The sequence below is a fragment of the Petaurus breviceps genome, unplaced genomic scaffold (genome assembly GCF_028583685.1).
Source record: "Petaurus breviceps papuanus isolate PSGF00001 unplaced genomic scaffold, PetGlider_PUasm1.0 186, whole genome shotgun sequence".
Taxonomy (NCBI): Eukaryota; Metazoa; Chordata; class Mammalia; order Diprotodontia; family Petauridae; genus Petaurus; species Petaurus breviceps.
Window position 1 is genome coordinate 18,903,032 of NW_027185798.1, and position 18,057 is coordinate 18,921,088.

The 18,057-nt window shown below is 45.7% G+C and overlaps 1 protein-coding gene across 1 annotated transcript in view; it reads right to left on the reverse strand.

Moving 5' to 3' along the window:
* The window catches only part of DOC2B (double C2 domain beta), a 64,824-nt gene that overhangs the window by 33,576 nt on the left and 13,191 nt on the right, over positions 1-18,057 (reverse strand). The window contains exon 2 of the mRNA XM_069089703.1: positions 6,876-6,955. Coding sequence (XP_068945804.1) covers positions 6,876-6,955 — 80 coding nt within the window. The remainder of the gene's footprint in view (positions 1-6,875; positions 6,956-18,057) is intronic.

Sequence of the window (18,057 nt, forward strand, 5' to 3'; positions counted from 1 at the left end):
AGAGACAGAGACAGAGAGACAGAGACAGAGAGACAGAGAGAGAGACAGAGACAGAGAGACAGAGAGACAGAGAGACAGAGACAGAGAGAGACAGAGACAGAGAGACAGAGACAGAGACAGAGACAAAGAGACAGAGAGAGAGACAGAGAGACACAGACAGAAAGAACCAGAGGGCTACCCCCATGAGCAGTCCTACTTCCTCCTTCTTTCTCCACCTCTCACAGCTGTCACTGCTCCCCCCCCCCCCCCCCCCAGACTTAAGACTTCTCTGACCCTTCTGGTCTGGTCCTTGATTGAGCTCAGGCTGACCTCCACCTCAATCCTATGTCTCCCAGCCCTAGCACCTGCCCTGAAGCCACAACGCCCCTCCCACAGAACAGCTTCCATAAGAAACTGGATGTGCTGAAGAAGGCGCCAGCTTTTTATTTTTTTTCATGTATCTCCCCCTCCCAATCATCTGTTGTACTGTTTGCAGTATGAAGCCCATGCTAGAGATCCCAGTTCCAGGGAAGTGAGGCCGGAGGCCGGAGTAAGAATAGCCAACACGTACACAGCCCTTTAAGGGCTGCCAGGTGTTCTCCGTATATGATTTCACTTGATCCTCTTAACATCCCCGTGTGGAGGGTGCTATTGTTATCCCCATCTTACAGATAAGCAAACTGAGGCTGAATGAGTTAAGTGACAGACCCAGGGCCACACAATTATTAAGTGTCAGAAGATAGATTCAAACTCAGGTCTTCCCAACCTCAAGTTCAGCCCTCTCCTCCACTGCACACCCCAGCTACCTCTGTGGGGTATCCCACAGGGCTCAGGCCACTGCTGTCTCCTCCCTGTCACTGAAAAAAGGTCAAAGAGGGATGTCTCCCCTCCTCCACTCCAGATTCACACATGCAGCTCCCACTGGGGAGTCTCTCTGTTCTTAAAGTATAACCATGGAAAAGAAAGGGAGAAGGAGCCCGAGAGAGGAAACGGCAGAGAGGCTCACCCTCTGGTCAGGAGAGGAGGATAGCTTTTGGTCCTTGGTTTGAATCCTTAGGACTCGAGGGACATTGTGATGCCTGAGATACCAGCAAAGGGATGAGGGAATAGTAGAGGGGAGTTCTACTCACCAGTCCTTAGCTTTTCCCTCAAGGACCCAAGTTCCCTCCTTCCTCATCCTCCCCCTGTCCCTGGGGGCAGCCCAGTGGATAGGGCATGGGGCATGGAGTCTAGATGACCTCAGTTCAAATTTGACTTCAGACAATTACTAGCTGTATGACCCTGGGCAAGTCACTTAACCCTGTTTGCCTCAGTTTCCCCATCTGTCAAATGAGCTGGAGAAGGAAATGGCAAACCACTTCAGTATCTCTGCCAAGAAAACCTCAAATGGGATCACAAAGAGCCAAACATGGCGGAAACAACTGAACCATAACGCCCCCTACCCCCTACTCTTCTATGTAATTTTTTCCCTCTCACCCACATTTTCTCAAAACAAAACAAAAACATTTACTAAAGCTGAGAGGGAATCAGTGGAAGAAGGAACCAGAAGCTAGATATTTAATGGGTAAAGGGAAGGAAGCGCAGGCTAAGAGTCTATTGGGACAGGATCTGAGTCATCCAAAACTGTCTCCTGCATCCTTCCCCCTGTGGTAATTTCCCATCCATAGTGGCCTAAGTATGTTGGTCATTATACAACTTTCCATTAACTGTGCTAATGGAGAAGTAGAGGAGCTGAGTCTAAGCAAAGACCGATGGCCATTTCATTCCATCCCCACCCCAATCTGGCGATGAGGAACCCTCCTGGGCACTGTAGGGATTCCTACTCTATCAAAGGCAACAGTAAAGCATGAGGCATGGGAAGGCATGAGAAGGCTAAGTGGAAAGAGTGGATTCGAGGTTAAAGTTCAAATCTTTGCTTTGATATGACCCTGGACAAGTCATTCGAACTTCCTGGGCCTTGGACCCATCCCTCTCCCCCAGACCATAAGCTCCTTGAGGGCAGGAACTCTAACCTGTCTCCTTCTGGTGCTAGACCTATGAGCCCCTGAAAGGGTCATAACCAAGGCCAAATTCAGCTTCTAGTCCAAAGACTTGATCCTTTGGCCTGGGTGGGGGGCATTTCCTGGTCCCCTAAAAGGATCAGACACCTAGTCTGGCTCCCTCCCCACTTTACAGAGTTGCTTTAGGGATTGGCTGGAGGTTGTAATGGTAGTAAACACCAGAGGCAGGATTTGCACTCAGGACCTCTGACTCCAAAGCCAGGGATCTTTCCACTGTGCTACGCTGCCCCTCTGTGCCTTGGGAGATGGGTTAAATCCAACACTCTGCTTGGCCTGTCTGTCTCTCCCATTTGTACCCAGGAGTCTTTTTTATTGGCTAGGGTGTTGGTTATTATGTAGCCCCAGGCAGCTGTGCAGATGTATTTGCTGTTAAGATGTTGGGAGATGCTCTGTTTTCTAATGCTAGGGCCCACAAAGCAGGCTGTTCCCTGAGCTGGGCATAACAACAATCTTTTGCCCTCACCTTCTGGATGATTTCACCCTATGGCAAAATCCGGTAATTATTGTGTTGCTTTGACCAGCACCAGGTGCCCTCTGAGCTCACATGAGCACCAGACAAGCTCTCAGACAAGTACTCATGTTCCAGTCATGAAGCCCTGCCATGAATCAAACTTGTCACATTGTTGCTGTTACCCTTCATTGTCAGGGCCACAGCTCACTGCACAACCATTGGTATAAGTATTGAGATCTCCCCACACTGCCTTGGGTCCCCCCATTAGGGGAGGGCCCCCAGCACATGTATCTAGATTCCTCCTTTCTTGCAGGCTGTTCCCCTCACTTTGAAATTAAACTTCTGTTTGATTCCTGACTCTCCAGTCTCCAGCCTGCTCTGTTCCACCCTGGCCATCTACAGGTTTGGTCTGGTCGACACTGTCTATCTGGGATGCCCTGGTAATTGACTGGAACCTGGACCTGCTGTAAGCCTAAGCCTGAAGGTTGAGCTTTTGCACATAGAAAATCCCACCTGGGGGTCCCTAATTCACCCAGTTTCCAGGCATTTGGTTATCAGAGAATCTGAGTGTTGTAGAGACAGTGAGGATGACTCCATAGACCCCAAACCCAGTATTGGGGAAATACTTCAAAGGGCTCCCTTGCCGATAGGTGAAGCTCTGAATAATCACCTTGCAAGGGGAGGCCCCTTGCTTGGCCCCCTTCAGTCATGGAACCGCTGGTGTTCCATGCTCTCTAGAGAACAAGAAAAGGAATGTGGAACTTCAGGCATTCAGACATGGCCCTTGTTTGGGAGAAGCTACCGAGAGGCCCAGCAGAAATCTGCCCATGCTACCATGGGATCTACTCCACGGGATCTACTCCACGGGATCTACTCCACGGGATCTACTCGAAGCACTTACCTTTCTATAGACAAACTTGGGCATCTTCCTTTCCAAAAGTGAGTGGCAGAGGAGGGAGTTGGGAATGAAGGGGTGACGGAGGATTGGGACAGGAGAGCAAGAGGAAATGAGAAGAGATTGAAAAACAGTGACTGGTAAATGACCATCCCTCAGTCTGGGCAGCCATAGAGACCCAGGGGGCAGCAGGGTGTGGGCCAGCCCCAGAGCTGGGTTGTTGTCATACCTGGTGGAAAGTCAGTGTGCAAATCAGACTCCACTAAAAGCTTTGAAAACGCTCCAAACCCTGGGGGACGGTGAATGAATGCCGGGATGTGGCAGATCAGCTCCAAGCCTTTGGAGGTTGTATTTGGGGGATGGGGGGATGGGGTGAGTGGAGATGTAAAGCTGGGCCAGGAGATGAAAGTCAGGAGAACAAAATAAAGCGTGTCTTCAGCTGAGGTGGGGAGAGGGGAGTCATAGAGGACTGCCCTGTGGACATCAGGTGGGTTCATATAGAACTACCCCTCCATATCATACCATCTGAGCTTCCTATTTTAACTAATTATTCTTGCTAACTAGGTTCTAGAATTTGTTGTTTCTACACTGATGAAATTCAGTACACTGAGGCTAAGCCCAGATTGTTCTGTCTAGTTATGGCTCAGGCTCAACTTTGCCCAAGTCTATTTCAGAGAGGACATTGACCATCACAATGGAGAATTTCTCCTATGCTGCCTACCCCAACCCAGTCTTCTGGGATAACAGAGCTAAAGAAAAGGGGACCAGGGGCAGCTAGGTGGTGCAGTGAATAGAGCACCTGTCCTGGAGTCTGGAGGACCTGAGTTCAAATCCAGCCTCTGACATGTGACACACTTACTATCTGTGTGACCTTGGGCAAGTCATTTAACCCCAACTGCCTTGCCTTCCCCTCTCCAAAAAGAGGGTGGGAACTAGCTCTGTGTCCCATATGTGCCTCTTCCATACCCTGCCCTTCATCCCTGGGAGACACCAGGGAGAATCACAGGTGGGTGGTAAATTCCATCACATTTTCACCAAATTAGCCTGAACTGACTCTGTCCTTTTGTTCAATTCAAGTCTGACTCTGGGGTCCCCTTTCCCCTCTCTCCTGATCCCCTTAGCCTATACCTCTTCCTCCCCTTTCCTGTTCTATTCATTTTATATTTCCAACCCTTAGTGCTTGTGAGGAGAGAGGGGGAAGGATTTGGGATGGCTTTGGCAGGAGCTAGCTACCTTTGCTTTCTCTGCATCTACAACCTGGCCCAAGGTACTACCTGGGACACTGATCACTACCATTGAGATTGCCACCCTCCTTCCTGGGGTCAATGGTCCAATGCAAAGAGTGATGGATTTGGAATCCCAGGACCTGGGTTAGAATCCCAACTCTGCCATTTATACCCTGTGTGACTTTGGGCAAGTCACTTACTTTCCCTGGAAATTAAGTTCTCTCTCTAGGGGTGGACTAGATGGCTTTTAAGGCCAGTTCCCACCGATTCAATTACCATCTCTATGCAGAAAACATTTATTAAGCACCTATAATGAGTGTGTCAGGTATTGTGCTAAATGCTGGGGATGCAAAAAGAGGCAAAAGACAGTCTCTGTCCTCGAGGAGCTTACAATCTAACGGTGGAGACAACATACAGATATATGCAAAGTAAGCGATATTGAGAATTCTCTAATTTGGCTTTCCTGCCTCAGTCTCTCTGCCAACCTCCAATCTTGCATGGCCAACTGCCTTTCAGACACCTCGAGTTGGATGTCCAAAATGGAACTCCTATCTTACCCGTTACACTCTTCCCCTCGCCCCTCCCACATTGCTGCCCACACTCACCCCTCCCACATTACCATCTACACTCCTCCCTCCCACATTGCCGCCCACACTCACCCCTCCCACATTACCGTCCACAGCAATATCATCCTCCTAGACCCTCAGGCTCAAAGCCTAGAAGCCATCCTGGATTCCACACTATCTCTCACTGCCCCTCCTTTCCCCTTTACAAGTTATTCCCAAAGTCTGCTGATTTCACCTTTGCAACATTTCCTGAATATTCTCCCTCCTCTCCTCTGCCATGGTCACAGCCCAGGTGGAAGGCCTCATTACTCCACACCTAGATTACTGCAGTAGCCTGATGGCAGGCTGGCCTGCTTCGAGTCTCTCCCTACTCCAATCTATTAATGAGTTTCCTAAAGCACAGATCTGATCATGCCACCCCTCTCCCCTACTCAACAGATGCCAGAGGCTCCCTATTGCCTCCAGGAGCAAATACAAAATGCTTGATTTGGCCTTCAAAGCCCTTCATTACCTAGCTCCCTCCTCCCTTTCCAGTCTTCTCACACCTTACTCTCCAACTGGTACTTTTTGATGTAGCGACACTGGCCTCCTGGCTGCTCCATGAACAAGATATGCCATCTCTTGGCTCTGGACATTTTCTCTGGCTATTGCCCATGCCTGGAATGCCTTTTCTCTGCTTTTACTATTCACCTCCCTGGTTTCCTTTAAGTCCCAACTACAAGCCCACCTTCCCCAACCTTACTCAATTCCAATACCTTCCCTCTGTTAATTATGCCCTATTTGTCCTCTATATAGCTTGCTCTTTATATATTTGTTTGTATGCTGTCTCAGCTATTAGATTGTAAGCTCCTGGAGGGCAGGGACTGGCTTTTGCCTCTTTTTATATCTGCAGTGCTTAGCTACAGTGCCTGGCACATTGTAGATGCTTAGTAAATATTTACATATGCATTGACTGATTCTTCCAGCTCTGTATCTATGAGCTTATGACCCTATCCCTTGGGGCCCTAAAAAGCATCAGGATGGCATCGGGCTTAAGTCCCTGACTCTTCCTTTCCCCACTTAGCCTGGCCCAGCTAATAATAGCAATAACAGTGGCATGTATATTGTGTCTTAATGTTTGTTTGTTTAGTGCCTTAATGTTTGCAAAGCACTTGAAATGTTTTATTTCATTTGATCCTCACAACAAGTCTGGGAGGTAGCTGCTGTTATTTTTATCCACACTTTACAGATGGGAAAACTGAGGCAGTCAGAGGTTAAAGGGGATTGTCCAGGATCACACAGCTAGGAAGTGTCTGAGATGGAATTTGAACCTGGGTCTTCTTGACTCCCAGTCTGTCACTCCATCCATTGAGCTGCCAGCAACAATATAAAGAAAGGGAGAGCAAGGAATACAGGAAATCAGGGATACCAAGTTCCTCCATCGCCCCTGGATTGAAGGAAGAATCTAGGTGGCCTCCCACTCCCCGCAGGAGCCTGCTTGTCTTGTCCAGAACTGAACAAGACATGGCCCTGATAGTATCACAGCTGGCACAGGTATTGTGGAGTTCTGCTCCGCAGGGGCCCCCTTCTTGTTCTCCCCCCCCACCTGAGGTTCATTGAGCAGGAAGCAGCTGGTGCCCCAGGAGGGCAGGCACACAGACACACAGACAGACAGACAGACAGAGAGACACACACACACACACACACACACACACATACCTTGGCTTTACTGATGGTGCAGTGAAGGGCATTGTTTTCCTGGTCGTAGAGCAAACTGAAGTCTAAGGTCCCCAAGGCAGCTGCAAATAGACAAGAGCATGATTAACTCTGGGCAGGACACACAGGGGACAACACTGCTTTTCAGAGCAATAAACATCCGTATTGTAGCCTGAAGCCTTCTTAATGCATCTGGGATGGGCCCTGTACTGGGAGACCCCCATAGAAAAGGGCACTGTTGTGGGGGAGCTCATAGCCTGAGACAGATCTGCTAAGACAGCCACTGCCACATAGACAGGATTGCCAGGAGGACCAGAGTTTCAAACATCCCTTCCACTTTGAAGTGGGGGAGGGAGGCTAGGGTGTGGCTTCCCTGAGAATAAATCTGGATCTGGAAAATCTGCCTAAAATTGTTTTGGTTCTCCCTTCATACCAGAGAAGAAGTCTGATTTCTTCTTTTTCTTTTCTGGGGTGTTTACAGTACCTTATTGTAAAATTTGGGTTGATATTATATAATATATATGTATATAAAATGCATTTCTGAGTTTCTGAACTTTTTCTGTGCTGTCTGCTGGCCTTTGCCTATTGTCTTCAGTGTCCTCAAAAACTCCCCCCCCCCCAAATTCCCATTTAATTTCTTATGCCTACCAGAGATATGTTGAAATTGAGATGGGAAAGTCTCAGTGAGGAAGGAATAACTGCATTCCTTTCCAGGTCATTCATCAAGTATCTATTAAATCCTAAAACTCAAGGTGAGAGCCAATCTCAGGGTCAGGAAGAGCTGAGTTCAAGTCCCTCATTCAACACATACTGGCTGTGTGACCCTGGGAACATCACTGAATCTCTTAGCACCTTGGCAAAGTCCCTAAGATTATAAATTTCAGAGCAGGGAATGATGGACATTGCACACCAGTGAAGTTGCAGATCTACTAAGAAAATGTGCCAAGCACTGGGAATGCAAACAACCCCTACCTTCAGGGAACTTCTATTCTATTACAAGGCTGTCATAATTCCAAGTAATGGGGTCTCTGGACTCAGATGAGGAGAGGTGGTCCTTCTAATATCCAGAGAATGCCATGAAAGATCTAGAGCCTCATTCAACAAGACTGTGTTTTCTGGCATCTGTGTTTGTATCTTATCTCCCTACCAGACTGAAGACAGGGACCACATCTGGCATAATCTTGAAAATCCAAGAATGGACTGATGATCTTTGCAATTAACAGGCATTTATTAAACACATTCCAGGACACTGTGCTAAGTGCTAGGGATACAAATAAAGGCAAAAACAGGCCCTGCCCTCAAGCAGCTTCCATCCTATTAGGGAAAAAGATAAGTAAATGACCAGGTACACATAGAATAGTTGGAAGGTCAGTTTAGAATGGAAGGTATTGGCTGTCTAAATTCTAGACACGGCCCCTTCTCTTGGGCTTGCCCCTGCCCTGGAACAAACTTCTTGCTTCCTAGCTCACTGGACATACCTATGTGCTTACAAACCAATCTGGCACATCTGAGAGAGATTCCATCCTTTCCTAATAAATACCTGGTCCTTTTCTGTAGGTTAAGTGGAACAACCCAGGTGTGCCTGCATCAGACTGAAGGAGGGATTATATGATCACTAGGGGGAGATATATCAGGGGATCAGTTGGGGTCCGGGGTCCTTTGCTCCCTGTTCTTCCTTTGACTCCCTCCTAATGGGTGTCTCCAAGTGAAGTGCCTTCCTTTAAGGAGTTGCAATCAGCTGAATAAAACCCTATTGCTTTTGGTATCAGTTTGCTTCCTTTTGCAGTGGGGATCTCTCAATCCCTCCAGCAGCTTGTATCTCTCCTAAAGCCTAGCACAGTCTTCCATCTACCCCCTCAGGTGTTAATAGTAGAGTGACCCTCAGAGGCAATCCTCCAACATTCCCATGGCAACCATCCTAATCCAGGTCCACCCTCATCACCTCCCACCTGGGTGATTGCCACAATCTCCTCATTGGTCCTTCTTTTCCCTCCCCTCCAACTCTGCCCTTTGACCCCCTGTTTCACTTCATCCTTAAAGCTGCCTCCATGGTCATCTCTCTTGGTCATTTCTGTCCCATCTTTTCTCTCCCCGGCTTCCTCATCACCAACTGGACCAACCATAACTCATCAGCCTGGCCTGGGGGTGGTTGGCCCCACACCTCCACTTCTCCCCATGAATCTCTGATATAATCCTGGGTTCACAGGCTCTAACTCTAGAGATGGAGGGTACCTCAGAGGTCCAACCCTCTTATGTTATAGATGAGGAAACTGAGATGCAGAGAATTGAGACTCTAGAATTGAGACAGCCAATACTTTCCATTCTAAGCTGACCTTCCATCTATTCAATGACTTTCTCTAGTCATGCAGTTAGAAAGTGGCCAAGGCAGATTTGAACTCAGGTCTTCCTTGATTCCAAGTCTAACTAGACAGAATCCTTGGAGAATGCATCGTTTTGAATAGCCAAGTGTTCCAGAGAGCTCCACCTTAGCTCTCTTGAGTGCTACAATGGTTTTTATTTCCATTTGGGGTAGAAATCTTACCAATATAAAATATAGAATGAACTTTCTAGCTTCCTCAAATAGAGAAAGCTGAAGCAGTTTCACTTTTTCTTGATGATTTAGGCTCATCATTGTGAATATCAGTCATTATGTGGGGCTGTAGGGTAAAGAGAATGAATTCTGGCCTCTTACTATCATCCCACCCTCTCCTATGTCCAGCCTGGCTGGTGAATCCTCCCAGGACACAGTTTTGAGCATGTCACAAACCTCTGCTCAAAACCCTTGGACGAGGCAGTATGGGCAGAATAGTGGACCCCGAGTCAAAAAGACCTGAGTTCAAATCCTACCTTAGGCATTTACTAGTTGTATGACTCTGAGGAAGTCAATGTCTATGAGCCTCAGTTTCCTCATCTGTAAGATGAGAAAAACAACAGCACCAATCTCACAGGGTTGTTGTGAGGACAGAGTACACATAAACGTTTGACAAATTTTATTAATCAATCAACAAACATTTACTAAGCACCTACTATGTAACAGGCACCTTAAACCAATATAGAAATGCTAACTTTTTGTTATCTGATTATTTGAGGAGAGACAGCATGGCACAGTAGAGAGAGCCAGGCTTAGGGTCAGGAAGGCCTGGGTTCAAATCCACCCTCTGTAAGATCCTGGGCAAGTCACTTAACCTGTGCTACAGTTCCCTCAACTGTGAAATGAGAATGATAATAGTACTTGCCTCATAGGGTTGTTGTAAACAATAAATGAGATATCTGTAATATGTATGTCATTTATAGTGAGATATTAGCACAGTCCTTGGCATGTTGGAGGCACTTTACAAATGGTTATCCCTTTCCTTTTCCCATCTTCACTCTACTTCTACCACACATAGTAGCATGAGGTCAGCCTATCTTTCTCACCATTACCTATAACTATCATCTCTAGAATTCTGAATTCTGAAATTCCTTTCCGTGATCATAACCACCAGCCCTTCTATCTTACCTCTATATTTTTCTCCATAAAAATGTCATAGGTAACACAGTCGTTTTTATTCCCATTTCACAGATATGGGAACTGAGGCTTAGACAGGTTAATACTAATAGTACACATTTATACATCACTTTAAAGGTTGTGAGGCTTTTTATACATGGCATCTTATTGGATCCTTATGACAACCCTTAAAATACCTTCATTTAGTCCTCCAGGACTTTGTGTTAGCCTGTATCTATCTCTTCTTCCTTTCATGGCCAAATTCTCTGGAAAAGTTATCGACATTTACAGCCTCTAGTCCCTCCTTCTCTCCTTGCATTCTGTCTCCTGACTCCTACTGCTTATCTGAAACCATCCTCTCCAAGGTTTTTTGACTCCAGTGACCACCACTTCCTTCTCCCAGAAACTCCCTTTCCTTCTGCTCTGGCTTCCCTTGGCTCTGGAAACACTTCTCCCTCCTTGTTCTCTCTCTCTCTCTCTCTCTCTCTCTCTCTCTCTCTCTCTCTCTCTCTCTCTCTCTCTGTCTTTAAAGCAATTGGGGTTAAGTAACTTGCTCAAGGTTACATGGCCAGTTATTTTTTTTTTGTGTGTGGGTGCCGAGTATCTGAGGCCGGAACCGATCCCAGATCTCCTGACGCTGGGCTGGCACTCTTACTCACTGCGCCACCTGGCCACCTCCCTCCTTGTTCTCTTGCTTGTTTAACTTCTCCATTCCTTGACTGGGCCACTGTCCCATCTAGCAGTCTTCTCCTCTCTCTACACTCTCTTGGGGATCTCAGATGCTCCCAAGGCTTCAATTTTCTTGTCTACCCAGATGGTCACAAATTGATCTGTCTCTCCTGAGTTCCATTTCCTCAATAGCTGCTGCCCAGATCCTTAGGATTATAGAAAGGAAAGGGCCTTTAGAGGCCATGCAGTCTAAACCCCTCACCTTACAGATGAGGAAACTGAGGCAAGGAGAAATTAAGTCTTATAGAATCAGATTTAGAGAGAAAAGGGCCCTCAGAAGCCATTCTCAGTCTAATCCCCTCATTTTATAGGTAAGAAAATTGAGTCCCAAACAAATCAAGTGATTTGCCTCAAACCACAAGGCTGGTAAGTGATGCGAGGATAGGTGTCTCATTGACATCTCAAACTCAACATGTTCAAAACAAATTCATTATATCCCCCTCCTAAATCCCCTTCCCCTGTCCCCATCTAGGTAGCACTGGATTTGGAGTCAGGAAAACGTGAATTCTCCCTCAGTCACATTAGCTGGGTGACCCTGGGGAAGTCACTTACCCTCTATTTGCCTCAGTTTCCTCAACTATAAGATCAGGATAGTAACAGCATCTACTTCACAGGATTACTGTGAGGCCCAAACAAGTTAACACATGCAAGCCATAGACGTTATATTACCAGTTACTATTATCACTATTACCATTACTATTTGACTTGGTGCCAATTGGGAAGTTTGCTACCTTATTTTCTCCACAGAAGCGTCAGGGGTGTGTATGTATGTGTTTAGCACCTGGGGTTTGGGGCACCTCCTCCAATCCTGTTGATTCCCAAAGACTGCCCAACCTACTGTAGCAGCAGCCACAGGAGTGGCCTCTCCCACCAAAGCGCTACCTGATGCATTGGATGGTTCACTGGACTGAAAGACCTTGAACCTAGTTCCACTCCTGTCACTAATGAGCTGTGCATCCCTGGACAAGTTGCATTCCCTCTCCGAGACCCTATCTCCTCATCTGTAAAAATCAATTCTTTCACTCAGTAAACATTCATTAGTTACTTATTACATGCATGGCAAGGAGAAGGTAGGTCCTTTCCAACTTTAATTTTCTTTAATTCTAAGGCAGGGTCTTAACTAGGAATTCTTGTACCCAAGGCAGATTCAGCTGCAGGAGGATTAATAAACCAAACACCAGCTGAGCCTACTCTCCAGCAGAGGGAGTCATGACATGAATCCAAACAGCCGGATTTTGATTACCCGTTCCAACAATGGAAAACAGGCAAAAAAAAAAAAAAAAAAGGCACTCCTAATCCAGCTACATAAAACATCTCCAGCCAGTGAAAAAGTCTATGTGCCAACTTACCACACAGTTAAAATCTATCCATCCCTCTATCTGTCTGATCTCTCTCTCTCTCTCTCTCCCCTTCTCTCTGTTTTTTTTTTTTGTCTGTCTCTGTGTCTCTGTCTCTTTCTCTCTCTCTTATGGAGGTAGGCTCTCCACTGTACATCCTCCTTTCTGATGAATTTTTCCTCAGTGCAAGAATGAGGGTGTGGTGGTTAGGAAAGATCTAGGTTAGAGGCACCATAGTGATGGGACTTTGGGGGTGCCAAAGCTAGTGGTTTCAGTAATGGAGGAGTGGAGGTGGTTACACCTCAAGGTATGAAGACAGTAGGCAGGGAGGAACCATGAAGGAGGGGAAGCATGCAGGTATCTCATTTCCCAAAATAGCAGCACCCTGGAGCAAAGGTCTGTTCGCTTTGCCTTAGTTATACCTCTCTCTCTTTTAAAAAATTGTATCATATCTTTTGTTTTTACATAATCTTTATTTCTTAAAATATCCTTTCCTCCCTCCAACCAGAAATCCATGTCTTATAACAAAGAATTTTTGAAAGAAAAAAAATGTTTGGTGAATTCAATGCAGCATATACAACTTCACATCCGTAGATCTCTCTATTCAAAGAAGGGAGAGAGGTTATACCTTTGTTTTAAAGTATGGGGACCAGGGTAATTGCTCTGATTTGTCATAAACTAGAGACAGCTCTGACTTATGGTAATGAGGAGGACCCCCAGTGTCCCTTGGGGTTCTGTGGTACTCCAGTGATCCCCCACCCTCATGCCCAGAAAGCGTTAGGAAGGGCATGTTGCTTATATATAGCTTGGGCAAAAGGGTAAGATGGAAAGCTTTGAGTCTAGATTGTGCTACCACATAAGGGTACAGCCTCTCATAAGATGCTTTTCCATGATACCTCCATCCAAACACAGCCAATAAGCCCTGCCCCCTTCTCTGCCTCAATGGGAGTTATGATTTTGGAATATGAAGACAAGAGAATGCAGTGCTCAGAAAGCACAAAAATTCTTGCAAATGGTGAGAGATGGTTATTAAGCTTCAGGCCTGGCTCATTTACCCACCTGCCCGCCCACACCATCAGGAGAAAACACTGGCTGTTTCTGTCCTCTCTCCTAATTAGTGGGAGAAAATTGCCCCATTTGGTGGCTGGCTTCGTGGCTCTTGGCTCAGCCTCAGGGAGCTTGCTATAGTAGACTCCTTTCTCTCTCACAGGAAGGCAGCTGATCCACAAAAGGGTCTGCATGACTCTCTGTAGGAAGGGAAGGCATGAGGCTAGGCCTTCCACTGGGTTCCTGCTGCTGGTCTGGGGGAGGGGTGGACTCAATGGAGCTGAGTTTCCTCTGTCACCTGGGACCCAGGCCTCCAGAGCCAGGGCGTCCCTACATGTTGACCAGTGGGGAAGTGGAGAGCAGGAAGAAGGTCCAAGGCTTAGGTAACAACAGCTTAATGAAACTTCAGAGAGATAATGGAATGTATTCTGATTCCTACTCCCTGCTCCCTGGAGCTTTGCTTCCCAAAGGGGTGTGGATGAAAGGCTCACAGACAATACTAGCTAACATCTATATGGTGCTTTGTAAGGTTTGCAGAGCTGGACATAGGTCTAGGGCTGGAAGGGACCTCAAAGGTTATCTAACCTAAGCCCCTTATTTTACAGATAGGGAAACTGAGGCCCAGGGAAGTGTCAGAAGTCGGATGTGGACCTGGCTTCTCTGATTCCAGAGCCATTACACATGATATCTTTTATATCATTTGATCCTCACAAGAGCCCTGTGAGGTGGGAGCTACCATTATGTCCATTTTATAGACGAAGAAGCTGATGCTAAGAGGAATGACTTGTTCAGAATCACACAGCTAGTGAGTGTTGAAGGCAGGACCTGAACCCAGCTTTTCCTTCTTCCAAGTCCATCATTCTATTCCTTGTACCACACTGCCTTTTAGATCATAGAATAAGAGGTGGAAAGGAAGGGAACAAGCATTTATTAAGACTAAAATTTACAAAGCACTTTACAAGTATTATCTCATTTGATTCTTTTAACAATCCTGGGATGTAGGCTCTATTATCATCTTTGTTTACAATTGAGGAAACTGAGGCAGACAGAGCTTAAGTGATTTGCTCAGGGTCACACAGCTAGCAAGTGTCTGAGGCTGGATTTGAATTCAGGTCTTCCTGACCCCAGGCTCAGTGCTCTATTCGCTGCACCACCTAGCTGCCTCTAATTTAACTCTTTACTTTGTAGATGAGGAAACTGAGGTCTGAGAGGCTGAATGACTTATGTGTGGCCTTAGGGCTGGAAGGGACCTCAGAGGTAAGAGCTCATACTCCTATTTTATAGGACCAGGGTAGCTAAGCAGTTTACTCAAGGTCACACAGTAAAGAGCAGGTGGAAAGTTGTTAGAATCAGAGAGACCTTTGGGTCCAAATCCTAACTCAGGGGATGACCTTGGACAAGTTACCTAACCTCTCTATGACTCAGTTTCCTTATGTGTAAAACAAGGTTGGATTCTATGGCTTCTAAATCCCCCTTTCCCCAGTTCTAAATTTCTGGTCCACTGTCTCCTCTCTTCTAGAGCTGGGTTTGGCATTTGTGTTTTACTGTGGCCTAGTTGGGGAGATTCAATTCAATTAAATAAATAAACATTTATTAAGCACTCACTGTATGCCAGACACTGTGATGGGCACTAGGGACACAAAGATTTTTAAGATGACATAATTTTTTTTCCCCTTCAGGAGCTTGCATTCTACTGGGGGTAGGGAGAAAATATAATACACGGATCTAAGGTTGAGGAGGAAGAGAATACTTGGAAGTGGTGGGGTGGCAACGGTCTCTTCAATTCCATTCAAATCAATAAGAGCTTACAAAGTGCCTATGATGTGAGAGACTGAGAGCCAAGGAATAGGGAAGGCAACAGAGAAGGCAATGATTAGACTGAATCTTGCTGGAGATTTGGGGAGGATCCTGGTACCTTGGACAGAGACAAAGAGATTCAGAAGAGGGGAAGGTTGTGTATGTGGGGGAAGATAATGAGCTATGTTTTGGACTTGGTGAGTATAAGATGCCTATAGGATTAACCGGTTCAAAATGTCTAATAGGCATTTGGGATTGCAGCTCAGGAGAGAGGTTAGGGCAGGATATATGGATCTGGGAGTCATCCGAAGAGCGATGAGAGTTTAGTCATTGAATGCTGCTAAGATAACCAAAGGAGAGATTATGGAGAGAGAAGTGAAGAGGGCCCAAGATAGAACCATATGGTCAACTCACACATAGGGAGTGAGACATGATTGGTGACCGAGTAATTCTAGGCATGGGGGCTGATATCCATGAATGCACAGACCTGGGAATTCAGGAGGAAATAGGAGGGTCCCTAGTATTCCAATTTGGCAGATTCTCCAGTGAAGGGAGAAGAGGAGCATGACGTAAGAGTGGAGAGTCAGATTTGAGCTAGACTGTGATGGCCCTTAAAGGCTCAGTTGAGGATTTTTTATTTTATCCTATGAACGATAGGGAGCCATAGAAGGTTTTTGAGCAGGGGATGAGTTGTATCTCAAGAAGATTGTTTGATGGATTAGAGAGGGAAGGAACTGGATTCAAGGAGTTCACTCCCCACCCCTGATTTAGGACATTATCCCAATACAGATAAGAAGTGAGAGGCAGCAAGGTATAGTGGATAGAGTGCTAAATCTAGTCAATAAAGAAGCCTTGGATTAAAGTACTGCCTCAGATGCTTGTGAATTGTGTGATCCTGGGCAAGTCACTTAACCTCTCTCAGCCTCAGTTTTTCCATATGTAAAATGAATGAGGTCAAACCTGATGACCTAAGGTTCTTTTTAGATTTAAATCTGTGCTAAGAGTTTGAATTGAGGTGGTAGCAAGGTGAGTGGATGGGATGGAAGGGTTTCAAGAGATTATAGATCCAGAATGGAGAGAACTTGTCAAGGAGTTGGACATAGGAAGGACAGAAAAGGGAAGAAGAGTCAAATAACTTCAGAGATGAAAGGGATTTGATTGGTCTTCCTTTGTTTTACAGAGGAAGGAACTGATTCCCAGGGCTCAGAGTGACTTGCTGGAGGTCACATGGGAAGTCATGACAACACAGGATTAGAACCCAGATCTCCCGACTTCAAATCCAATGTTCTTTCTTCAAGTCTGAGTGACTGGGAGGATGGCAATGCCCTCAATAGGAATAGGAAAGTTTGGATGAGGGAGAAAGAGAATGAGTTCAGTTTGTAACATATGATTTTGTAGTACCAGGGCATGTCCATGTGGAGATGTGAGGCTGGAGCTCAGGCTGAATCTGGAAGCCTTTGAAGCATCAGCTGAGATGTGACATTTGAGATTCTGGAAGCAGATGAGATCATTGAGGGAGGGAAAAAGAGAGAAAAGAGAAAAGTGACTTGCAGACTCTGAGGAGAGGAGGACAATAAGAAGTGGTCACAGAGGGAGGCACATCATAGGGAGTGGAAAACATGGGAAGGAAGGATGCTTACAGAGAGAGATTGATCAATGATGTTGTGACGTGGAGGATGAGAAAATGAGCCTTGATAAAAGGGCAATGATTTAGCAATTGATACCTCATTGGTGACCTTTATGAGGCTTGGAAGCCAGATTGAGGATCAGTTGAGAAATGAATGGTAGGCAAGGGAGTGAAGGTAGCAAGTGTAGACAGTTTTTTCTTGGTGTTTGACTTAGAAAGGAAAGAGAGCAATAGAATGATAGCCATAGGGATGACAGGGTCAAACAACAGGCTTCACATTTATATGTTTTAAAAAAAACTTTGGTGGGGAGATGGGGAACACCTGTATACATTTGTAGGCAGTAGGGAAGAAGTCAATAGAAAGGGAGAGATTGAAGATGAAACAGTGGGACTGATTATTAGGACTAATTCCTAAAGAAGGTGGAATTGATGGCACAAACATAGGGGCTGACCTTCATGAGGAAAAGGGCCAGTTCATCCTCTGGAAATTGGAGCCCTGGAGAAATGGTGGGTGAAGATTGAGAAGGTGATTGAGAAGGTTTTGTAAGTAGGAAAGAGAAGAATGTTCATTAAAAATTCAATTAAATTCAACAAACATGTATTAAGCAACTCACTTACTATGTGCTAGGTGTGAGAGATACAAATAAAAAAAGAAACAGTCCCTGGCCTCAAGGAGCTTACATTCTATTTTGGGTGGCATGCCATGCCCATAGATAAAAATATATACAGAATGAATGCATATTCATTTGGGGAGACACCAGCAACTCAGGGAATTAGGACTAGGTTACTGTGTCTTTAAGGAGGAGGCACTTGAATCTTGATGAGAGGTAAGGGTACCAAGGTATGGAAATGAGAAGGGAGGAATTCCAAGCACTGGGGTTGGGGGGACAGTCTATGTAAAAGCCCTGAGGTAAGAAATGGGAACAGCAATAGGTCAGTGGCTAGAAAGAAAAGGGAATGAGGGGGAATAATATGTGACAAGCCTGGAAATAATAAGGTAGACTAAAATCGTAAGAGCTTTAAATGTCAAACAGGGAAATTTGTGTTTTAACTTAGATGTAATAGGGAGTCATTGAAGTTTCTTGAACAGGAGAATCACAGTCATGTCTTGATGGAAATTATATATATATATATATATATATATATATATATATATATATA